Here is a 23715-nt window from a genome sequence, read left to right on the forward strand (position 1 = left end):
GCAGTTTAAATTAATCCATGTACTAAACGCTATTTCAGATTCAGATTCAAGAAATGTTTACTTATGTTGGAATGAAAGACACTAAGTACCAGATGAAGTGCTTCTTATTCTTACCCCCCAAAAAATGGAAGAAAGAGTTAGAACTGAACTCAATCTTGCTACTCAAGCTGTGTATGAACATTTATATATATATTTGCTTCTTTTCCATTTTGCATTTACTTGTACTTTTACTTTCCATACTTAAGTACGTTTAAGATTTAAAAAATACTTTTCGTACTTAAGTACAATAAATATCACATCATTTAAGACTTTTACTCAAGTAATATTTTAAATGGTGACTTCAACTTTTACCAAAGTAATTTTCTGGTAAGCGATCTTTACTTTTACTTGAGTATGACTTTCAGGTACTTTATACACCACTGGTAAATATAAAATTCTGATATTTACGTAATTTACTTGTCTGTGATAAGGAAAGCAAAGACTGAAATTGCCGCTACAGGAAGCAGAAAGTTTTTCTTTTAAAGTGTCTTCTATTTTTTAAAGTATTGTCTTCTATTGTTGTTCATTGTTTGCTGTTCCTTGTTTCCAGTTGGACAACATTTCTAACCAATAAACACTTCTTCAAGTCAGATATCAGTTGAACATGTCTATTCAGTGCAGAGTCTACAAGACAATTATTCAGAAACACTGGCTCAGAGGTTTAGAGAATGTGTGTAATATAAATTGAGAATATTTCTAATAAGTCATGTCTTTAGAAGGAGTTTGCTTCATTCTTTTGTGAGTATAAACAGTCTAGATTTAAGAAGTCATGTTCAGTCTGTGAAGGAGGTGCTTATAGAGGATCTTATACTGACGGCAGAGTTTCTCAAAACCATTTCCATCAGCAGCTCACTCCTCTTCAGCTCTTCTGTCACTTATCATTAAAGACTGTTATTAGAAACTGTTCTGTGAAATCCTAAAGGAAATGATTGACACATTTCTGTTCTTCTGTTTGTGCTCATGGAGTCTGGCTGGTAAGTTTGATTATTTTACTGTTAGGCTTCAGTTCTGTGTTCATTATCACTTGTCCACATACAGTACATCATTGTGTTCTTTATCATTTTCATCATTTATTTTGTAATATTTTCAAGATTTATCTGATTAATATACTCAAATTCATTTGTGTTCATGCTGCTGTTCAGAAAGCTGCCATTTTGCAATAGTGATAAAAAATTTTCACAAACATTTTTTTGGTAGAATATATAACATTTAGAAAATCCCCATAGTAAAACTATATATTTCAACAATGTATATTTTATTTATGTATGTCAAAAGTCTTTCTCTGAGAAAGTGTTTGTGTTTGATCAGGTGTGTTTGGTGTTGATGCAGTTCAGTCAGTGTCAGTGATGGAGGGAGACTCTGTCTCTCTAAATGTGACTGATGTACAGACGAATGATGAGATCGAGTGGAGGTTTGGAGGAATCCTCATTGCTGAAATCAACAGAAAGAACAAAAAGAGCACATTTTATAATGATAGTGCTGATGGGAGATTCAGAGACAGACTGAAACTGGATCAGACTGGATCTCTGATCATCACAAACACCAGAACCACAGACTCTGGACTTTATAAAGTCACCAGCAGCACAAGAAATACTCTGCTCAACACATTTAATCTTACAGTCTATGGTGAGTAGAGAATTGTGTAGAAAGAACCCTGTTTGTTGTGTAGGTCTTTCTTCAGTTGCAACACTTTTAGCTATACATCCCTATTACAAAATAAACTTTTTAAGGCTAATTTAATTTAATGTATTTCAATTTATCATTTATGCATCCTAAATACAAACAGCAAGCAACTATTTCTCATAGAAAATTAAGCATCATATTGAATTTTATGATATTCTTTATAGTATTGTTGTCTGTATGGTTGTTTCACTTAGGAACTGATAAATACAGACTGCATTTTAAAATAAAGAAAACCCATTTCCGTATCTTACGATGCTAAATTTCACTGCAAGACTGTTTATAGTGAACCAGCCTGAACCAGACTATTCAAATGTTATGCCAGATATTTTATGGGCTCCAGAATCAGCGCTGGCCAATCAGCTTGAACTGTGTAGTAAATTATGAGATTGTTAGCAGACTGCATTAACTACCTATCAGCTTGTGCCATCAGACTTATGTTCTCTATTATATCTTGTCAGCTCCTCTGCCAGTTCCAGTCATCAGCAACATCTCTTCACAATCTTCATCATGTTGTTCATTGTTGTGTTCAGTGGTGAATGTGAGTGATGTGACTCTCTCCTGGTACAAAGGAAACAGTTTATTGTCCAGCATCAGTGAGTCTGATCTCAGTATCAGTCTCTCTCTTCCTCTGGAGGTGGAATATCAGGATAAAAACAGCTACAGCTGTGTGATCAACAACCCCATCAGAAACCAGACCACACATCTCAACATCTGTCAACTCTGTCAGCCATGTGCAGGTACACCAACAGCACTGCTATTATCATAAACTAAATTGTTAATATTTCTATGTTATTGTTGTTAATTTCTTCTCTCATAAGACTGTCGCTGCTGTGGTTCTACTGAAGCTGTGATCCGATTGGCTCTCTCTGCTCTGGTGGGCGTGGCCGGTGTTGCGGTGCTGGTTTATGAATGCAGATCCAGTCTTCAACAGAAGAAGAGAATAAAAACATCTACATCAAACACAGATTAATCAAGTGAAGATTTTCTTGATTGACCGGGATCAATAATTAAAAAAATAATTTGAGTAATAAAGAGACATTTTTCAAATGTTAACATTATTGCAGAAACACACTGTACACATTAGTGGTGTTTATATTACATTTCACAATCTTTGCATTTCCATTTAGTCATTTAGCAGATTCTTTTATCCAAAGTGACTTACAATTGAGGACAATAGAAGCAATCAAATCTAACAAAAGAGCAATAAGATGTAAGTTCTGTGATATCTCTCATTTAGTCTAATGAGGTAGCAAGTTTTTTATTTTATTTTTTATAACAAATAAAAATAAAACAAATCAAAAGAATAGAGAACTCAAGTGTTAGTTGGTCTTTTTTATAATAAATAAAAATAAAATAAGTCGGTAGAATAGAAATAGATTGGAGAGTGTGGTGTTAGAGGGTCAAGAAGAGATGTGTTTTAGCCGTTTCTTGAAGTTAGCTAAGATTAAGTTGGTCATGAGACGGTCATTTCACCAGCAGAGAACAGTTATAGTAAAAGTTTGTGAAAGTGATTTTGTGCCTCTTTGTGATGACATTTCAGCGCACTGTTCACTGCAGAATGCAAGCTTCTAGAGAGGACACATAAGTCAATATAAATATAAATATGAATAATTTAATGTTTAGAATGAGTGAACAATCCTAACAGTCTGGCTGACAACATCAAACTTGAACATAAACACTGAAACAGCTCACAAAAATTCAATAAATACTTAGTTCATCTGTTTATTCTTCTCATGTTTATCACATTCAGTGTCTTACATTAGGTCTTAAACCATTTTAGCGACCACAATTTTAAATTTGACTGTATTTGATTTATTTGTGACATGAGTGAGTGCTACTACTTAAGCTTCTAAAACTTGCTGTTCGTGTTGTTGTCTGTTGTTTTCATTTGTTGTAATTGTAAAGTGAATTAGTCAAATAGTGATTTGTTTTTAAGTTTGGCTTCTATCTCCTGACCTCTGTTCAGTTGGATAATGGGAGGGAAGTGTTTTTGTTTCATTTCATTTTCTCCTTATTTTGTTAGAGGGCGCTGGGAGGAAGGTTTTTTTTTTTTTTTTTTTTTTTTTTCTAAATTATTATTTGCTTTAGGTTAGTTTTATAAAATTAGTTAGTTTGTTTTGGCATTGCCCCCTCTCAAAGGTTTTTTTTATTAAAAATTGTATTTATTTTAAATTTTTCATTATTGTTGCATTTTAAAAGTGTCTGTTGTTGTAAAGCCTTGGGAGTGAAAGCAGGACTCTAGGGATCTTTTAAATGGGATTACTAATCATTACATGTATTTTCTTTCTTTCTGAGTAGAAGTTTATGTGCTCTTAACAACAGGGTCGAGCAAATGTTGGTTTTCAACTAATAAAAAAATGTAAAAAATTATGTTGACCCGAAATTGTATGAGGCTGAATCTCTTCAATCTATTGAAACAACACATGATATGCTTCATTAGCACCATGAAAAACTGGCAGATAATACTTAGACTGACCTGCAAAAAAATGATGAAACAGAGTTTTCTGAATAATTTTAATTGGGTTTGTTTTAGTTGTGCTAGGTTATGTTAGCTGTGAATGTGAATCTGTGAGCTTGCCAAGCGTTCTTCTTAATGTAGATAATGGGCCAAAAGGCTAACTATAAACTGCATTTGTGGCTACATTAGATTTGCATGCTAACATTAATATGCTAATGTGCATTCTCACCTAAACTGTACTTGCTCTCAAGCTAAACACATGTCCTTGTCTGCTGTAACAATCAGCAAGCTCTTGTCCAAATGGGTTTGGATTTGATGATTTTTATTTTGAAGCAAGAAGATAAAACTAGATCTGTTGGGTAAGATTGGGGCACATTGTTGGTCCCCATTAACTTCCATAGTGTAGCAGAAATGAGTCGAACCAGACAAATTAAAGAGTCTATCAGAGCTGTGTGCATTGAAACGAGAGCCGAACTCCTCAGGAAGTCATAAATCAGTTCTAGTGCCACAAGAACCAAGCAAGATAACCAACCAACCAACTTGTTCACACAACAGCTTTCAACATTAACACCAATAGAACAATTATTGACAATTTTAATTCGAAGAAGAGATTGTCAAATTTATTGTTCGTGATTGAAATGCAACGCTGGACATCACATGTAAACCCAGGAGATCAAGTTAAATACTTGCATTGACTTCCCCCCAGCCAGCAGAACCAGACTGAAATTCCTAAGGGGGAAGGGCTTTAAACCTTTGTCTTCACAGAAAAGTCCCTTTGCCAGAGAATGGCAAAGAAACTGCTTTCTGTACATTATATATGGACCAGAATGAACTCAAAAAGACTTATAAATGAATCATTCCATTGCTTAACTCCATATTCATTCATGTGTAATCCACACATTTGACTATCATGTATAATCACTTATTGTGTATGTCTTTTGATAACTATAGGATACATAGTCATGTCTAGTATTGATATAATCAAATTTTCTTGCTTGATATTGTCCTGACAATCATTTATTTGTAAAATATATCATAATCGTGTTATAGGAATCATGTCCAAAATTAGATCCTGCGAGGCAGGAATCACATGCTTGGTAAGATAAACATTTGGTAAGGTAAAGATTTATGATACCCCCGAGCCAAGACCATATCTGATTGGTCAAGACAACATTTGAGAGGTGGGCAACAAGGAAGTTTAAATACTTTGGACACCATGAAATTTTGCTTTTAGTCTGCTTTTGTTCCAGCCTTGCTCGTGCTATCAGTCATGCTAATAGTCATGCCTGCTCTTAGCTTTTAGCTTGTAGCTTTGCTACCTAGCTTTAGCTTGTAGCATCTAGCCATGCGGTTGGTCATCTTTGTTCTTTGAGCGCGGTTCCAGCGTGCCTGCCTGCTGCTACTATGCCACGATGAGAAGGAACACAACCTAGTCTCGTCAAACTTTATTTCTTTTCTTTTCCGTTTGAGAGTTTCGTGTTCTGAGTTAAGTTTTGTAACGTCGACCTCGTCTGCGCGTTTCAACTCCAACCAGCCACACAACTCCAGCTTCAGCCAACGCCCAAGCACGGGCTTCCCAAGACGTCACTTCAGCCACTACTGAACTTCCAGCCAATCAGCGACACCGGGATACCCCTTTCGACGGGAGTCCCTTTCACAGCACACGAAGGCAACATATTCCCAGATATTTGTTGTGCTGGTGTATCTAATATAATTTTAACCCCATTGAGGAACTCAATGCGAGCGCTAATTACGTGATTGATGGTTGTTCATGTTTATGCAATTTAACGTATTGCTGTAAACTTGGGATTCCATATTTCCATTCTCTTAAACTCATCTTTCCCTAACTTTATATCTTCCTGCAACTTGTGTGAATGTGTGCGTGTGTGCGTTTGTGTGTTAGATTAGTTTATATGTCTTAGATTTATCTAATAAAGCCTTATTCATATTGAAAAGAGAAGTATCTTGTGTTTTGTGCTTACAAGTTAATGTCTTAAACTGCCGATCTTGTTACTGTGCTAATTAATAGTGTTTCACTATAGTTTGGATATTAGTATCCAGCGCAGATTTGATGTTAAACGGCTCGTTCACTGAATCGCAGGCGCGTCTCCGTGAACAGCCGTGAAACAGTGATTCTGTTCAAATTCCCTTTAAAATCTTAAATGATTCCCTTTGAGCTAAACTGACCTGCTTCTGTTACAATAGCATGGACAAATACTATGGACATCAATAGGAACCGGCTTTGGATATCCACATTCTTCAGAATATCTTCTTTTATGTGAAACAGAAAAAAGAAACTCTTGTTAGAACTTGTTCAGAACAAATTGGGTGGCAGTAAATGATGAAAATTTTATATTTGGGTATACTTATATATTTAATTTAATTTATATTTAATACTTTCACTATTAAAATTACAGTATTATATTCAGATCTACTTCCACACAAGGTTGCAGCACTGAGCACCGTGTCTTACTCAATTCGCAATCACCTTTTGTAAAATTTCACAAGACCTCCTAAGATGTGATTTACACACTTTGAGATGGTTTCTGTATTCTGCACAGCATTACGACACAAAAGTGGGGTCTCACAAGGGCTTAGGGTGCCTTAAGACAAGGCCTTGCATTCATACCTTCATTGTTACAAATAAAAAACTGAATTTAAAAAGCCTGGCAGTGAAAAACATTTTGACAGCTTTGGTTCAAGACAGATTTTTATGTTATGAAAGGAGGGTCATCACTACTGTTGAAAAGGGGAGAATATGGGACAGATGCACAGGACCCAGAGGTTATAGATATTCAGTTTCAAATGCTTCTACATTTATTTAAAAAAAAATCTTCCACACTTATCAGTTGAAGATGTCTATTCAAGGCTATTATTCAGAAACACGGGCTCAGAGGTTTATAGAGGATGTCTGTAATATTAATTGATAATATTCAAGTCAAGTCTTTAGAAGGAGTTTGCTTCATTCTTTTGTCAGGAATAAACAGTCCAGATTTAAGAAGTCATGTTCAGTCTGTGAAGGGAGGTGCTTATAGAGGATCTTATACTGACGGCAGAGTTTCTCAAAACCATTTCCCGATCAGCAGCTCACTCCTCTTCAGCTCTTCTGTCTCTTATCATTAAAGACTGTTATTAGAAACTGTTCTGTCAAATCCTAAAGAATGATTGACACATTTCTGTTCTTCTGTTTGTGCTCATGGAGCCTGGGTGGTAAGTTTAATTATTTTACTATTGGGCTTCAGTTCTGTGTTTATTATCACTTGCCCACATACAGTACAGTATTGTGTTCTTTATCGTTATCATCATTTATTTTGTAATATATTCAAGATTTATCTGACTTATATATTCAAATTAATTTGTGCTCATGCTGCTGTTCTGAAAGCTGCCATTTTGCAATAGCAGTAAATCATTTTCACATACATTTATTGGTACAATATATAACATTTACAAACCTTCACAGTAAAATTTGTATATGTAAAATATGTAAATATGTTGTTTTTTTTCAAATAGTATAACAGCAACTATATATATTTCAACAATGTATATTTTATTTATGTATGTCAAAAGTCTTTCTCTGAGAAAGTGTTTGTGTTTGATCAGGTGTGTTTGGTGTTGATGCAGTTCAGTCAGTGTCAGTGATGGAGGGAGACTCTGTCTCTCTAAATGTGACTGATGTACAGACGGATGATGAGATCGAGTGGAGGTTTGGAGGAATCCTCATTGCTGAAATCAACAGAAAGAACAAAAAGAGCACATTTTATAATGATAGTGCTGATGGGAGATTCAGAGACAGACTGAAACTGGATCAGACTGGATCTCTGATCATCACAAACACCAGAACCACAGACTCTGGACTTTATAAAGTCACCAGCAGCACAAGAAATACTCTGCTCAACACATTTAATCTTACAGTCTATGGTGAGTAGAGAAATATATAGAATTAACTCTGTTTGTTGTGTGTTTCTTCAGTTCCAGCACTTATAGCTATACATCGCTATTACAAAATAAAGCTGTTGTTTTTATTTTGTCTTTTAAGGATAATTTAATTTAATGTATCTCAATTTGGCATTTATGCCTCTTAAATACAAACAGCAAGCAGCTATTTTTCACAGAAAATTAAGCATCATAATTTAAAAAAAAATTACTCCGTCTTCTTTATGGTTTTGTTGTCTGCATGGTCGTTTCACTTAGCAGCTGATAAATACAGGATTTTTTATAACAAAAACCCATTTCAGTATCTTACGATGCTAAATTTCACTGAAGACTGTTTACAGTGAACCAGTATGAACCAGACTATTTAAATTTAATGCCAGAAATATGATTGGCTCCAGAATCAGCACAGACCAATCAGCTTGAACTGTGTAGTAAATTATGAGACTGTCAGCTTGTGACATCAGATTCATGTTCTCTATCTCTTCTCAGCTCATCTTCCAGCTCCAGTCATCAGCAACATCTCTTCACAATCTTCATCATGTTGTTCATTGTTGTGTTCAGCTGTGAATGTGGGTCATGTGACTCTCTCCTGGTACAAAGGAAACAGTTTATTGTCCAGCATCAGTGTGTCTGATCTCAGCATCAGTCTCTCTCTTCCTCTGGAGGTGGAATATCAGGAGAACAACATCTACAGCTGTGTGATCAACAATCCCATCACAAACCAGACCACACATCTGGACATCTGTGAACATTGTCAGCTACATCCAGGTACTTCAGTAATGATATTTGCTTATTTGTCTTAAACTGGGGCCTGTTTTCACAGTTTAATTGTTGTAGTGCAATTTGGAGAAATTTACTGCAACTGTCCATTTCATTCATTCATGTTGGTACAACACCACAGGACTGTCCTTAATGATGTTAAGCAGGTGTTGGAGTAATAGATTTAGCCAAATAATTGATTTAAGGTCAAAATAATGGGCAATAGAAAGTAGTTTAGTTTACAAGTTCTATGTAATACAAGCAGTCGGCAGCTTTCTTAACAACAGGCTCTGATCTCACATGGATAGCCACAGGGGCAAGTAAAAATCCTGGAGAGGCACACTATAGACCACATTTACATTGTAGATCTCTTTTTTCCTGATAACCAGCTTACATCTTTTAAAAGTGACCCATATCCAATATCTGCATTTGCACTGTACACTTGGTTAAACAACTCAGGGTAGACATACTGACAGCTTGCCAGGTCTGTAAAACAAAACCACAAACAATTAAATATAACAACTAAATTAAAATGACATATGACTTGGATAGAAATATTGCATAACAAAATGATCCTGAGAGACAAGCACTTCAATGAATACACATCCAAACCTTAAACATGTCTTTTAAACGTGAATCTCATCAAGATGTTGACCACTGGAGTGAAAAAAATAAATAAATAAATTGAGTGTGAGATGAGAAGCTGATAAGAAAAAAACAAAACTGAGCACAGTCACACGGTTTCAAAAATAAATGTGTCAGTTTCTGTTCCTCCCTTCTCTGAGTCTGATATATATATTAGTATGTTTTTGCATACGTGATGTTGAACCACAGGAGTTTTCCTGAATGTATTGATCTACAGATGTTTGGCCTGATCAAGTATCTCCATTGTGTTCAGCTCTTGAATCAGATTCAGGTCTCTCGTTTGCTTCAGACAAAGACTTCACATACACAAAGACATGCTCGAAATCACCCCCATATACAGTACCCTCATTCACTATTCCCTACTTTAGTCCACTAACATAGCCCACTAAAAGAAGTGAGTGAAAACGAGTGAGTGAATTCAGACACAGTTCACCGGAAACATAGTTTGTGCTTGCTGTTTAATAATTACTTGACAAACTTGAAACTCCAGTAGTAATGAAAACATTTATCTTGAACACCGTCGTGGAAACTAGCAAGTATAAACCTTGATTAAACTATTTAATAGTGAATTAAAAATAAATCTGTACCTGCATTATATTACACTGTTCTCATATTGGACCGGCGGTTTGGAAAATGTTCATTCGTCATGACCCTCACAGTGCATCATGGGTATTCTCTAGCTGTTGAATATACATCAATAATGAACTTGTTATTGTGGTGCATTATGGGATTGAACGAGGAATAATGTCCACTGTGGTTTTGCACACTACTACAAATGACTGGCTCCTCAAATAGTGTCGTGTTTAACTGTCACTCACGTTTTTGAAGATAGACTTGAATGTGCATGATACAAACCTACATTTTTATAATTCATGACTGAAAACATTTTGTAACATGATTTTGATGTGGCATTTACATGGTAATGCAATGTCTGATTTTAAAATCGGTTTTAAAGGATGAATTTAGAGATTTTAAGTTTTCAGTCAATATATAATTTCTGATGATTTCTAAAATGTGATAGAGAAAAAGGCAACGAGGAAGTCTTTTTTTTAAACAAAGGTCAAAACTCCTGTTATGATGTAGATTTTGAGGGTGCACTCTTGTCATAAATTGATCTATTACTTTTCCTACATAATTTTTAACAAAAAACATTGGTAAACTATATATTTGGGAGTGTTAGACCTTTCCAATGATATAGAGTTTGTCAAGATTAGATTAGATTAGATTTTAATATAGTGAAGTTAACCTAGGCATCCCATATTCAGGACGGGGTGACAGTTAAGGGGTTAACAGTATAGACAGGGTTGCCAGGTCTGAGTAACAAAACCAGCTCATCTGGTATTCAAAACCACAGGCAAAACTTGGAGAAAAATTCTAAATTGCATGAAAATCATATTCCAGGGAAGAGTTAAACCTCCTTTCAGGGGTCTCACCTCAGTTAAAATTGCATTCTGGGGGAAAGTATTTTCTAAATTCAATCACTAATTGGTAAAGTCATTAGACGCTCTGGTTGCTATAGAAACAGTCAGACTTTGCATGCACATTGGCTGGTCTAGCCTGATGAATGTAATGTTTCTGTTGTTGTTGTTGAGACAGATTTTGTCAGATGTCGTAATTTCAAATATGAAATATGATCAGCTAAAGCAACAACAGATGAGTTCAGTAACGATCTGAAGCTTTTTCTGAGAATGTCAAAAAGCTGCAGTTACTTCTGCTTTTATGCATGAAAACATATGTGAGATATATAAGTGAGAAAAAAAAAGCTGAAACTGAGAAGTGCATCAGAAAGAAAGTTTGCTTTTAATACTGAACAATGATATTCAACATATGTGAAGATTATAGAACATATTTTAATGGTTTACAGACAGTACATCTCTCCTAAAGATCCTGATAGAGCACAAACTAGTGATCTAACGTGAAAAAACAAGGCTTTAAATACTGGAAACGTAAAATAAAACGACTTTAATTAGTATATAGCAGCTCAGTTTTCTCACTGAACTCTGATTAAATGTCTTTAATGTCAATCATAATGATGGTGATTCAATACTATAGTTATGTTTTCACTCTTCAATAATTTTACATTGTTTTGTCCAAACACAGCCTATTCATGGATGCTCGAGCTCATAATAGCTGACACAATTCTGTTTAAAAGAGATCTTAAAGACCCACAATTCAGATTCTATGTTATTTTTTTCTTTCCAGACTGTATCTGCTGTTGTTATACTTTTGAAGCGGTGATCCGATTGGCTCTCTCTGTTCTGGTGGGCGTGGCTTCTGTTGCTGTGCTGGTTACTTCAAATGAAACACTAAATCAACATCTAAACCTTAGTTCATTCTCAATAAGATCTTCTGTAGACGTCTGACAGAAATAAAGTCAGTCTGGTTATTAATAAGTGGAGCTGCTGATGCTGTTTGTGGGGTTGTTTAATCAGATCTTGAGAGATTTCATGTATTTTATTTCAGTTGATTTCATCTAAGTCTGTGTCTGAAGTCAGTTGTAGTAATTCTTGTGTTTCTCTTTTCTTCAGTGATTCTGTTTGTTAACAGCAGCTGTTCATCACTAATTCTCAATCAGCACTTAGTTAATCACTTAATTACTTGAATGCAATGTATGTCTTCTTTCAGTGAACTCAACTGAATTAAGTTCAGAGTACTCGTAACTGTTAGTTTTTTCAACTTTAATGGTTCAAGGCAATCGGTTTCCTCAAACGGTTTGAGTTAAGTTAACTTGTTGGGTTTTACAGTGACAAATATGAAAAATGCCTCCACCATGGACCATGTGTCCGTGTATCTTTTGGTCATTTGATTTTTCGTATTTTTGTTTGTGGGTAAAAAATTCACGCGCACATAATCATTCAGTGCGGAGATGTACTGTAAACGCTGCTCTGTGATTTCTCAATAAAATAGCTTAGAAACAGAAAGTTTCAAGCATATATTTGTTGATAACTAAATCCCAAAGTGTCACTACAACTAGAGAGACGCTGCCATGTAGAAATAATTCACACACACAATCGCTCTCACTAATGCATTCATATAAATGTAATCTGTACTGTGCTAATTATATGTCTCTGATTTAGAACAAGCAGAAATCTGTGAGAAATAAAACGACCCAAAGGCAAAATAACTGATTAAAATTAGCTCTTATGGCCATGTGGGCAGCGCTGTGTCATATGCCATAGCTGTGCACAAGGTGTTTTTCACAGCTCCAGACTTATTTGTTCATTAAAGACGTCATCAGCGACTAGTCGACTTCGACTGGACTCGGCTTTCATCACATAAAAAAACAGTAGTCGGTCAACCCTTATTGTACTTAAGTACAAATTTTCAGTACTCTTTCCACCACTGGTATGTTGACACAAAAAATTAAAGATTTAGATACAAAGCATAAAAGGGAGAAGAAAACCGACAGCACATAAAAAATTTAATAACAATCATGACATTCTTACCTATACTAAAAAGTTATAGTTTCAAGTAAACTGAGCATTAATCATGGCTTAAAATAAATATTCGATTTGTAATCTGGGTTGTCTTTAATACAAAGATGAGAGAAGAAATTATGACAACCAGTAGATTATTAAATATTAAAAAATCTTTTTTTTTTGCAGTTATTCGAAGTGCATTTCTACCTTCCTGAATATCTTATTAATCAGAGTTTGATGGTGATGTCTTCTTCTGTAGAGGATTTCTGGATCTGATGTCATAAACCAGCACAGCAACAGTAGCCACGCCCACCAGAACAGAGAGAGCCAATCGGATCACAGCTTCAGTAAATCCACAAGAGCAGATACAGACTACTGAGAGAAGAAATGAGCAATATGAGAACAGAATTATCATTCATTTAGTTTGGGGATATATAGTGCCAACAGATGTACCTGGACATGTGTGACAGAGTTCAGTGATGTCCAGATGTGTGGTCAGGTTTGTGACAGGATTGTTGATCACACAGCTGTAGCTGTTTTTCTCCTGATATTCCACCTCCAGAGGAAGAGAGAGACTGATGCTGAGATCAGACTCACTGATGCTGGACAATAAACTGTTTCCTTTGTACCAGGAGAGAGTCACAGCACTCACATTCACCACTGAACACAGTAGTGAACAATTCTGCTGGGATGACGATGATGACGAAGAACATTGTGAAAGGTTCTCCGTTTATGACAGGAACAGACAGATGAGCTGAGAAGAGATAGTTCAGACTCATTAGATATAAGAGATTTATACGACAGTGAACCTGTATTTCACTAAACTCCATTATCAGTCATTTCACAGTATTATTATTTACAATATTGCTAAGAACTAAATGATGTATGATTGTCTTATTTTTTATTCATTTATTAATTTATTTTTCTTGGGTGCTTTGGTGTCTCAGGGATTGATTTTTATTAAAACTAGCAGACTTTTTGAATGTCATGATAAAATAATAAATTGTTAAAAACAGGTTTTTTTCTACATTTCTTTTTAAACATTTTTTTTGTATGAATTGTTTATTTTACTCTTGTCCTAGTCTTACAAATAAAAAATAAAAAAATGAAAATCTATCAATCTTTCAAAAATTAAAATCGATCATACAAATATTACTAAACATGTTTAAAACTATATTTGTATGTTTTTTTAAGTAATATTAAAATATATCAATCAAAAATGTAAGATTTATGAAACAAGTATTAGTTTTAAAACAGGTTTTCAAAGTCAAAGACTGTACCTCTCCTCTAACAGAACATACAGTGCCCTTCACTAACATTGGCACCCTTGGTAAATATGAGCAAAGGCAGCTGTGAAGATAAATCTACATTGCTTTTAATTTTGTACAGTAATTAAGATGTAATCATCAAATTATGCAGGAAGTATGAAAATGCTATTCAGCCGTTTGTTCTTAGGATACACAAATGCTAGCTGGGTCATTTTCTGATCAGCTCAATCAGAGGTCCCCGGCACAAATGTTTGATTTAGTTAATATTTTGTTTTCTTGGGGAGAGAAATACCTAAATTAAGCAGAAATATTAAATGTCATGGATGAATATTTGTAATCCACTGGGGTCTCAAAATGAAAGAAGATGGCAGCATCATTTTATTTTCACACAGAGATTGGTTGATCTGTTAGTAAAATCTGTTGACTTTAGCAATTTGTTGCATTATGTGCCATTGGTGACCATTCAAGAACGGGCAAAGAGAGAAACTTTCAAGATTTATACGTAGTATGCATGCTTGTAACTCAAGAAGTATTAAAGATATCTTCATGGGGACCTCAATGATGCTCCATATTCAGGTTGTTGAATAATAACCAGATAAAAAAAAAAAAGGTCAATTTGACACCCCTAAACATTTGAGACGGGGAAGTTTCTGAAATTTGTTTGATTTTACACAGAATGACCCAGCTATAAAATTAGCTTTAGCGAGACAAAAATGCGCCAGCAATGTTATTTCAAATATTTAAGATGCTTTTTTCCTTATAGTCCATTTAACCAAAATTAACTGCTGAAGAAACACTCACAATCAAACAGGGCAAGTGATTCTCTACTCACCGTAGACAGAGAGACTGAAGATGTCGAGCGGTGTCTCTCTTCTGCTGCTGAATACTTTATAAAGTCCAGAGTCTGTGATTCTGGTGTTTGTGATGATCAGAGATCCAGTCTGATCCAGCTTCAGTCTGTCTCTGAATCTCCCACCAGCACTGTCATTAAATATTGTTGCGACATTGTCTTCTCTGTCGATTTGAGCGATGAGAATTTCTTTAGGTCCAAATTTCCACTCAATTGAACCTTTTCTCTGTGTATCAGTATAATCTGTGTGTAGAGAGACAGAATCTCCCTCTGTCACTGACACTGACTTCACTTCATCACCAAACACACCTGAAGAACAAACACAAACAGTTTCTCTGAAAGACTTTTGCAGTTTTAGTCATTTTAGATCATGTAGAAATTGTCATCGCAAAACAGTTCTTCAGTGCGATAATGTGTAACAAATGAATCCTTTTGAATTCATTGAAAGAGAAAAATGACCAAACAAGCGTAATTAACAAAGATATTTAATAAGCTTATCTTAGTCTGATAGAAACATTTTAATGAAAAATGGAAATAATAAAGAACAGAATGTGTGGATAGAAAAATGACACAGATACAGAAGAACTAAAGTCATAAAAATCCTTACCAGCCGGACTCCAAGAGCACAAACAGAAGAAAAGAAACACCTCAAATATTGTAAGAGGCATTTCAGCTGAACAGTTTCCAACAACAACAGATTAAAACTCTAAAAAGACAACATTTAAACACAGTGTCCAAACAGCAGAGATGTTGAATTAAACGTTGAGTGCAAGCGTCAGAAGAGCAGATGTGCTCTGATCGTCTGTTAACTAGGTCTAGAGTGGTTTAGACAAACACAGCACAACAACACAGCACGTGAGCGTGAATCACAGTTTCTGCGTTTGTTCTCGTGCAGTGGTGGAGCAGGGATGAGCAAATGAAGCAAAGCCTCTGACTGTTCCTGTCATCCTGGAAAAGATTCAAAGCTTCGAGAGTGCAGCAAACAGCGCCATCTGGTGGTTAGTAAAAATAAAAACAGCCAAAGCCTGTGGAAGAAGCTCCCAGCCACCAGTTTCAATGTTATATGTGCTAATAAAAGCCTAATCGTGACATGAATTTTATACAATACTTATGTTAATGTTTTTATATATTTATTTTCTTTTTGTGTTATTTTTCTCTCATTATGAGTATATTATTTGTTGTATTTTATTTTTTTCACCCAAGCATAGATGCTCCACACTTCAGTTCAGTTTGTGATGAACTACTGTGTCAGCCACTAATAAACAATAAAAAGAAGAAGAACGGGCTTCTGCATATTAAACATGTGGAGGACAAATGTAAGAAGGTATTAACCCTGATTAAGATTAGATGTATTACAGGAGTAGAATGGGGAGCTGATTATGAATCTTTAAAATATATATACAGTATTGCCCTAATAAGTCAATATTAGATTATGGGAGCTTGGCATTTGGGTCAGCGGCAAAATCAGTCAAATCAAAGTTTGGGAAAGAGTTTTTAAAGAAAGGCTGAAGCAGTGAGATCAAGAATCAAAATTAAATGTACACTGTAAAACCCGACAAGTAAACTTAACTCAAACCGTTTGAGTAAACAGATTGCCTTGATTTAAACCATGTAAGTTTTAAAACTTTGCATTTAAGTAATTAAGTGATTAACTAAGTGCTGATTGAGAATTAGTGATGAACAGCTGCTGTTAACAAACAGAATCACTGAAGAAAAGAGAAACACAAGAACTACTACAACTGACTTCAGACACAGACTTAGATGAAATCAACTGAAATAAAATACATGAAATCTCTCAAGATCTGATTAAACAACCCCACAAACAGCATCACCAGCTCCACTTATTACTAACCAGACTGACTTTATATCTGTCAGACGTCTACAAAAGCTCTTATTGAAAATTAACAGCGGTTTAACTCTAATGTGTTTAATATCCATAACATATCAAATTAAACACCATAACAGTGATTAGTGTTTCCATTAGTTGGGCTCTTAACACTTATTATATATTTTGTCTTCGCTGTGACAGTTGTGTGTCAAGCACATTTGCAGCATCAAGAGAAGCTAACGTGACGAGATCAAGTGATGGCTGTTATCTGTTAATAGTTTTATAATCATAAAATAACCTCATACACTGATGTTTTTACATTCATATTACAAACACTGTGTTTCTGTCGCATGAGATCCAGTGGTACTATAACAATCAGTTAAAATCTTTTAAACATGAGCTCAAAAAACTTAACCTACACTCATCAACAATCAACAGACATCAACAATCAGCGTATGAATCTCAACAATGGTAACATGCTTCATATAGCAATGCATGCTGGGAGCCATGAGTTTTATACTATGGTGGCTCCCAGCATGCATTGCTGCATGAAACATGTCACCATTGCTGAGATTCATATACTGATTATTGATGTCTATGTGTCTCAAAAGATTTTTCTCTCAAAATGCATTTAAAAAAAAATCAGAATGTCTGATCTTGTTCATTAACAATTAGGTCAATGACAAGAAAAACTATCCTCAATCATTTTTCTTCATGATTATGAAAACTATACCACCTTATATTTGTTCATGGCCCCTTTTATAACAAATTATGTGTTTTGGTAAACACTATCACAAGAACCACAAACTTACTAAGTCAAGAGTCAAACTACCCAACTAAAGCAAACACTGATCACAATAATGGTGATCAAACATTTTCAAATAAAACATCAACATCTAAATCTCTGTTAATTCTCAAAAATAACTTCTATAGACATCTGACAGAAATAAAGTCAAACTGGTTAGTAATAAGTGCTGGTAATATAAGTTGGTAATATATGTACTGCCATGCATTTCAACGTTTTTTATGTTTTTTTGTGGGGGTATTTATTCCAGCCAAAATTCCGCATCTGCCCAACGTTGGAGCTTGACGTCAAACAGTCGTTGGATTTAGATGTCAACCCGATTTTCATTTTCAACCAAAATCCAACGTCTAACCGACGTTGGAGTCTACATCCTGTGCCTGCTGGGTGGTGACCATAAAAAAAATTCCTGCAGAGCATGCTGGGAGCCATGGATGAGTTTTGTACTACAATAGTACCCAGAATGCATTGCAGCATGTTTTTTCATCACCATTGTAGAGGTTCAGATTATTAATGTCTGTGTTTGACCAATTACTGGCATAGGAGAAAAATTAATGTGTACAAAATGTTTGGAAAGTCACTTGCATATTAACTGATTATCACACAACCACTGGCTCTTAGTGTCATTTTTACTGGGTCCACTTCTACACATCTATTTCATCAGAGATTAGACTCCGTATGGATCAATTATTGTGAATAATAATGAATAATTATTATCACCTAATGGAGACAGAGCAGGGGTCCCAGGACCAGGATAAGAACCACGGAGTTAAATTGACTCAATCTGAAGATTAAAAAAGTAAAAATAAAATCTATCATTGTTCAGTATTAAAAGCAAACTATCAAATGCACTGGTCAGTTTCTGCTCTGTTCTCATGCATGCAAAAAAGCAGAAGTAACTGCAGATTTGTTTTTTACACTTAGTTCTCCTGAGCACTTCAGTTTCTTGAAGGACTGCTTATCAGCATTTATTTTAGCAGAAGCACATTAAACCACAGTCGTTTACTGTTAAAGCTTCTCCAAGTGTTTTTTCCCCCTTTCTCGTCTTGTCTCAATTGATCGCTCATTTCTTTTTGCACAAAAATAGATGTTTTGTTTATATGAAAACTGAAATTTTTAGGAAAAAAAAGCTTTAGATTGTTGTACTGAACTCATCTGTGGTTGTTAAAATGTTCTAATAATTTTATTAATAAACATTTTTTGAATGTTTTTAGAGAACGTTATCCTATCTTTTGAGAGAACATTCTGAGAACAAAAATAAAACTACCCGCTAAAAACATTGTTTGAAAAATGGTAATGTTCTTAGAACATTTTTAGAACAAAAATATTCTAGCTGGGGAGTTTCTTCTCTGGTTTTCTCACTCCGTCTCTCTCACGTTCACACGCATAAACTCAGAAGAATCAGGATCTTTTTGGTTCCTGAGAGCTTCAGTTTCTGAAAGCACTGTTTATCAGCATTTGTTTTAGCAGAAGTTAAATTACACTGTGTTTAAAGGTGCCATCTGTAATGTTTGGCAAAAAAAATCAAGTCATACTCCACATTCCATACCAGATGGGGGCAGTATGCCTCAATAAAGTGAATTGGTCTACTCTAGAGTAACAAACGAGAAACGGCATAGTCTCTATGCTCCGCCCCTACTTTCACAACAACACTACAGCCATAGCCGAAGCCTAACTGTGCGTTCACACCGCCGGCCCAATAGTATGTTCCTGCACAACCGGAGGCTGCAGATTCAGGACCGCAGATCTGGGCCGCAGTTCTAGGACCCTAGTTTTTCCTGACAGCGCCATCTACCGTACTGGATGATATAGCGATGGCTGCAGTTTCAGGAGCGCAGTTCTAGTATCCTGTTGGTTTAGTTTGCAGTCACGTTACTTTGTATATAGCATCAATATATTAATCTCAGTAGCATGTTTTTAAATGTAAGCTTCAAAATGCAGCAGAGTTAAATTACTAAGTGTGCTTTGAGTCACAATTTTAAATTTAAACATGAATTTACACAAAATATAAATGAAATATCAATTTTGTAAAATTGATGTATATCAATGTTAAAACAATTGTAAAAAATGAAGAACCTTAAAAGTCTTGAATTGTCTCTTGAAAAGTCTCTTGAATTATACAGTATATTGTTTCACTTCCTTAAGGTGAATTAGCTCATTATCAGGTAAGTTAAAGTTGGAATCAGCATATGGAGTCACTAAATTACTGCCAATATTTTAAAAGTTGTTGAGAAGCAAGACAAGACACAAGAATGATTCAAGAATGTTTATTTATATACATATTATACAGTCACACTGAAGGCATCAAGGGCTATTTGAGCAAGAAGGAGAGTGATGGGGTGCTGCTCCAGATGACCTGGCCTCCACAGTCACCGGACCTGAACCCAATCGAGATGGTTTAGGGGTGAGCTGGACCGCAGACAGAAGGAAAAAGGGCCAACAAGTGCTGAGCATCTCTCGGGGAACTCCTTCAAGACTGTTGGAAGACTATTTCAGGTGACTACCTCTTGAAGCTCATCAAGAGAATGACAAGAGTGTGCAAAGCAGTAATCAAAGCAAAAGGTGGCTACTTTGAAAAACCTAGAATATTACATATTTTCAGTTGTTTCACACTTTTTTGTTATGTATATAATTCCATATATAATTCCACATGTGTTAATTCATAGTTTTGATGCCTTCAGTGTGAATCTACAATTTTCATAGTCATGAAAATAAAGAAAACTCTTTGAATGAGAAGGTGTGTCCAAACTCTTGGTCTGTACAGAATTTACATGTCATTTTTGTGACAACATCACAACAGCACCAAAGTGAACCCCTTTTCCATCAATCGCTGCATGGATAGAATGGCTGTAGGCTTCAACTCTAGAGAAAGAGAGAGCGAGAGACAGAGAGAGATAAATAAGAAACATTTGTTGGAATATATATATATATATATATATATATATATATATATATATATATATATATATGAAAAGTGAAAGTCCTTGCAGCATGTGGTGCATCTCTTCAATTCGGGCAGGGATCTCCCTTTTTGATTGTTATATGTATCTTGGAAAAGTGAGAGTGTACTTGTTAGAATATTTTGAGATCATGAAAATATCCATAGTGCCTTTTTTAATCATCTGTCCTACAATGAGCCTAATCGAATCCATAAAATCACTTCATATTGGCCATGCAGAACATGACAGAAACTAACACATGATAGCAATGTATAACTGTATGTGGAGTAGACCTGCAGATTAGCCCAAATTGTAACAAACTATTAAAATTGCCAAATGCCTAATTTATCATTGCAAAATAATGCCAAAACAACAGACTAACACATACTGCAACTAGGCAGTCAGTGCAGTTTAATTATGAAATATATTTTATACACAAATATGTTAAAACAACGACTATAAAGCCAGTATTCACACTAATACATTAAGCTGCAGGTAAATCTAACAAACCTTACATCAACCAGGATCTTGTAATCTGATAAGTTTAATTAATGTGCAGGCTAGATTCACTTATAATACTTCGTCATTAAAACACAATTATAATTTATGAAATCATAGCCACGAATTAACGTCGTACTAATTAATAAAACTAGCTCACAAATTCTTAATTTGGTGGGAATTAATTATTAATTCATAGGTAGCAGTTCTCACTATGTAAACTTTGCACCGTTTAAAGGTTATAAAAATAAAACTTAATTAAATATCGATACTCACCGTCTGGTTGCTGTCCACGTCGTCCATCTTTAATTAGTGTTGATTCAGTACAGTAGGTGGCGCTGTTACAAAAATACTAGGGTCCTAAAGCTGCGGTCACAGAATTGCGGTCCTGTAACTGTAGCCTCCGGTTGTGCAGGAATACCCTTCTCCCGCCGGCGTCTAGAGCGTAAAAAATCGTTCTTGCCGCTCTCCTCACGACGCTGCAGAAAGATTTGTGAGCGCTCAGACGCTGTAACGTAGATCGAATGCTTATTTTGTATTTAAAGCGGCCGCAAAGCAAACAAGCTTGTTGATCTCGTGCAGACTAACCACAAGGAGTTATAACCTCATTAAATATTGTTGTGGAAGAAATATTAGGATCCTTTACTTAAAATGAACAATCTCAGACACTTTGGTCCACGTATCACTTTTAATTAATTTTTTTATGTCCCTGTACGCAAACAGGGACACATCATAGATTAATACAAACGCTAAACAGCAATAATCAACCTGTCCTTTATTCTGCTTGAGAACTAATGTGCCAACTCTCAAGCATTCACCGTGAGACACACGCAGTTGACTCTTTTCACACGCTTTCACGCCACACATCAATTGTTTCACGCACAGAAAAACCACGAAGCAAAGAGGACACGGAGACCAACAGACTAGACAGAGCAGGTTAGTTATGATATAATATTAATAGGACTGTGCAAAGAATCAAATGCAATTTTCATGCACCTCTCATCAGTAAAGACGCTCCTGTAATTAGAAGTATATCTCCAGCACGTGTGTTCAGATCAGGGTTGCCAGGTTTTCACAACAAATCCTGCACAGTTGCTTCGTAAAACTAGTCCAAAACTAGCCCAGTCGCGTTTCCGGGAGGTTCCCCGATAAAAATTGCTTCCCGGGGTTAAAATATAAATTTTTGGGAAGGGTTTCCCTGGTAAAATTAGCATTTTAGGGGATAAATATCACATTATAGTGCTGCAGAGATATCAACCTTAATTAGCATTAGCATAACTAGCCCCAACACAAGCTTCCTTAATCAGAACAACAGAAACATATCATGCTTAGACCGTGACAGATATGAAAAACATCTAAATACTTACTGAACAAGGTGTTTTAGATATAAAAAAAATAATAAAAACATTGCATAAACATTAAGATGATGGTCAGGCAGTGAAAACTTGACTGATTGTCATTTTCCAGCAAATAAAGATTACATCTTGTTACTACAATATTGTGTATGATTATGTTGATAGAGATAAATCAATGATTTAAAAACAATGAAACTTACACAGTCATTTCTTTCTATATTTCTCTGGAAAGGGTTCTTCACATCAGTGTGTTGGCAGCTTGAATATACTCTGCATTAGTTGGACACCTGGCAGAAAGGTAGAAACAAACTCTAAATTAGAGTTTTTTTTTTTTTTTTTTTTGTCTAATCGTCTCCAGACTGTAAATTGATCTTCATACAGTTGCAATAGAGGTGGTAATAATTATTAAAGTTACAGGATGTATTCTGTACTCTATTGTACAAAAAGGACGCAGATATAAACAATCATCTCTGAAGGATTCGCCGTCAGTGCGGTCATCGTTTTGTCTCACTGTACTGTCATATGTCTGTCAACAACAATAAACTAATCACTAAAGCTGCAAGATATAACGCAAAGGAAAAAATATCATCGTATTGTAACAAACTTATCTTAATATACATATCTGTGGTATATAAAGTATAGATAAACGTATAAACGATGAATAATTACCTCACGTCTTTTTCGCCGCCACCTTGTCTGAGAAGGGTATTCCTGCACAACCAGAGGCTGCAGTTACAGGACCGCAATTCTGTGACCGGAGCTTTAGGACCCTAGTATTTTTGTGACAGCGCCACCTACTGTACTGGATCAACACTAATTAAAGATGGACGACATGGACAGCAACCAGACGGTGAGTATCGATATTTAATTAAGTTTTATTTTATAACGTTTAAACGGTGCAAAGTTTACATAGTGAGAACTGCTACCTATGAATTAATAATTAATTCCCACCAAATTAAGAATTTGTGAGCTAGTTTTATTAATTACTACGACGTTAATTTGTGGCTATGATTTCATAAATTATAATTGTGTTTTAATGACGAAGTATTCTAAGTGAATCTAGCCTGCACATTAATTAAACTTATCAGATGACAAGAGCATGGTTGATGTAAGGTTTGTAAGATTTACCTGAAGCTTAATGTATTAGTGTGAATACTGGCTTTATAGTCGTTGTTTTACCATATTTAGGTATAAAATATATTTCATAATTAAACTGCACTGACTGCCTAGTTGCAGTAT

At 35.3% G+C, this 23715-nt stretch overlaps 1 protein-coding gene and 1 long non-coding RNA gene across 3 annotated transcripts; one reads left to right on the forward strand and one right to left on the reverse strand.

The window, feature by feature from the left end:
* The first annotated feature begins 7785 nt into the window (after positions 1-7785).
* Positions 7786-13236, forward strand: LOC113071679 (SLAM family member 9-like). Of its 2 annotated transcripts, XM_026244970.1 has the most exons (3): positions 7786-8098; positions 8603-8881; positions 13123-13236. In XM_026244970.1, the coding sequence occupies exons 1-3, from the start codon at positions 7819-7821 to the stop codon at positions 13149-13151; spliced, it is 588 nt and encodes a 195-aa protein (XP_026100755.1). In that variant the 5' UTR covers positions 7786-7818; the 3' UTR covers positions 13152-13236. The 2 variants fall into 2 exon arrangements, with proteins under 2 accessions (XP_026100755.1, XP_026100754.1); XM_026244969.1 differs by lacking the exon at positions 13123-13236 and having other exon boundaries at positions 8603-9912.
* A 9167-nt stretch (positions 13237-22403) lies between these two features.
* On the reverse strand, positions 22404-22992 carry LOC113071677 (uncharacterized). The gene is made up of 3 exons (XR_003280205.1): positions 22892-22992; positions 22677-22763; positions 22404-22419 (listed from the first exon to the last, which is right to left on the reverse strand). It is a non-coding gene; the product is annotated as an uncharacterized LOC113071677 (long non-coding RNA).
* Positions 22993-23715: the final 723 nt, after the last annotated feature.

The sequence above is a fragment of the Carassius auratus genome, unplaced genomic scaffold (assembly GCF_003368295.1).
Source record: "Carassius auratus strain Wakin unplaced genomic scaffold, ASM336829v1 scaf_tig00007853, whole genome shotgun sequence".
Classification (NCBI taxonomy): domain Eukaryota; kingdom Metazoa; phylum Chordata; class Actinopteri; order Cypriniformes; family Cyprinidae; genus Carassius; species Carassius auratus.

Coding starts and splice junctions, on each gene's coding strand:
- LOC113071679 (XM_026244969.1), top strand. CDS start 7,819: ATGGAGGGAGACTCTGTCTCTCTAAATGTGACTGATGTACAGACGGAT. Junction 8,099..8,602: donor ATTTAATCTTACAGTCTATG/GTGAGTAGAGAA, acceptor ATCTCTTCTCAG/CTCATCTTCCAGCTCCAGTC.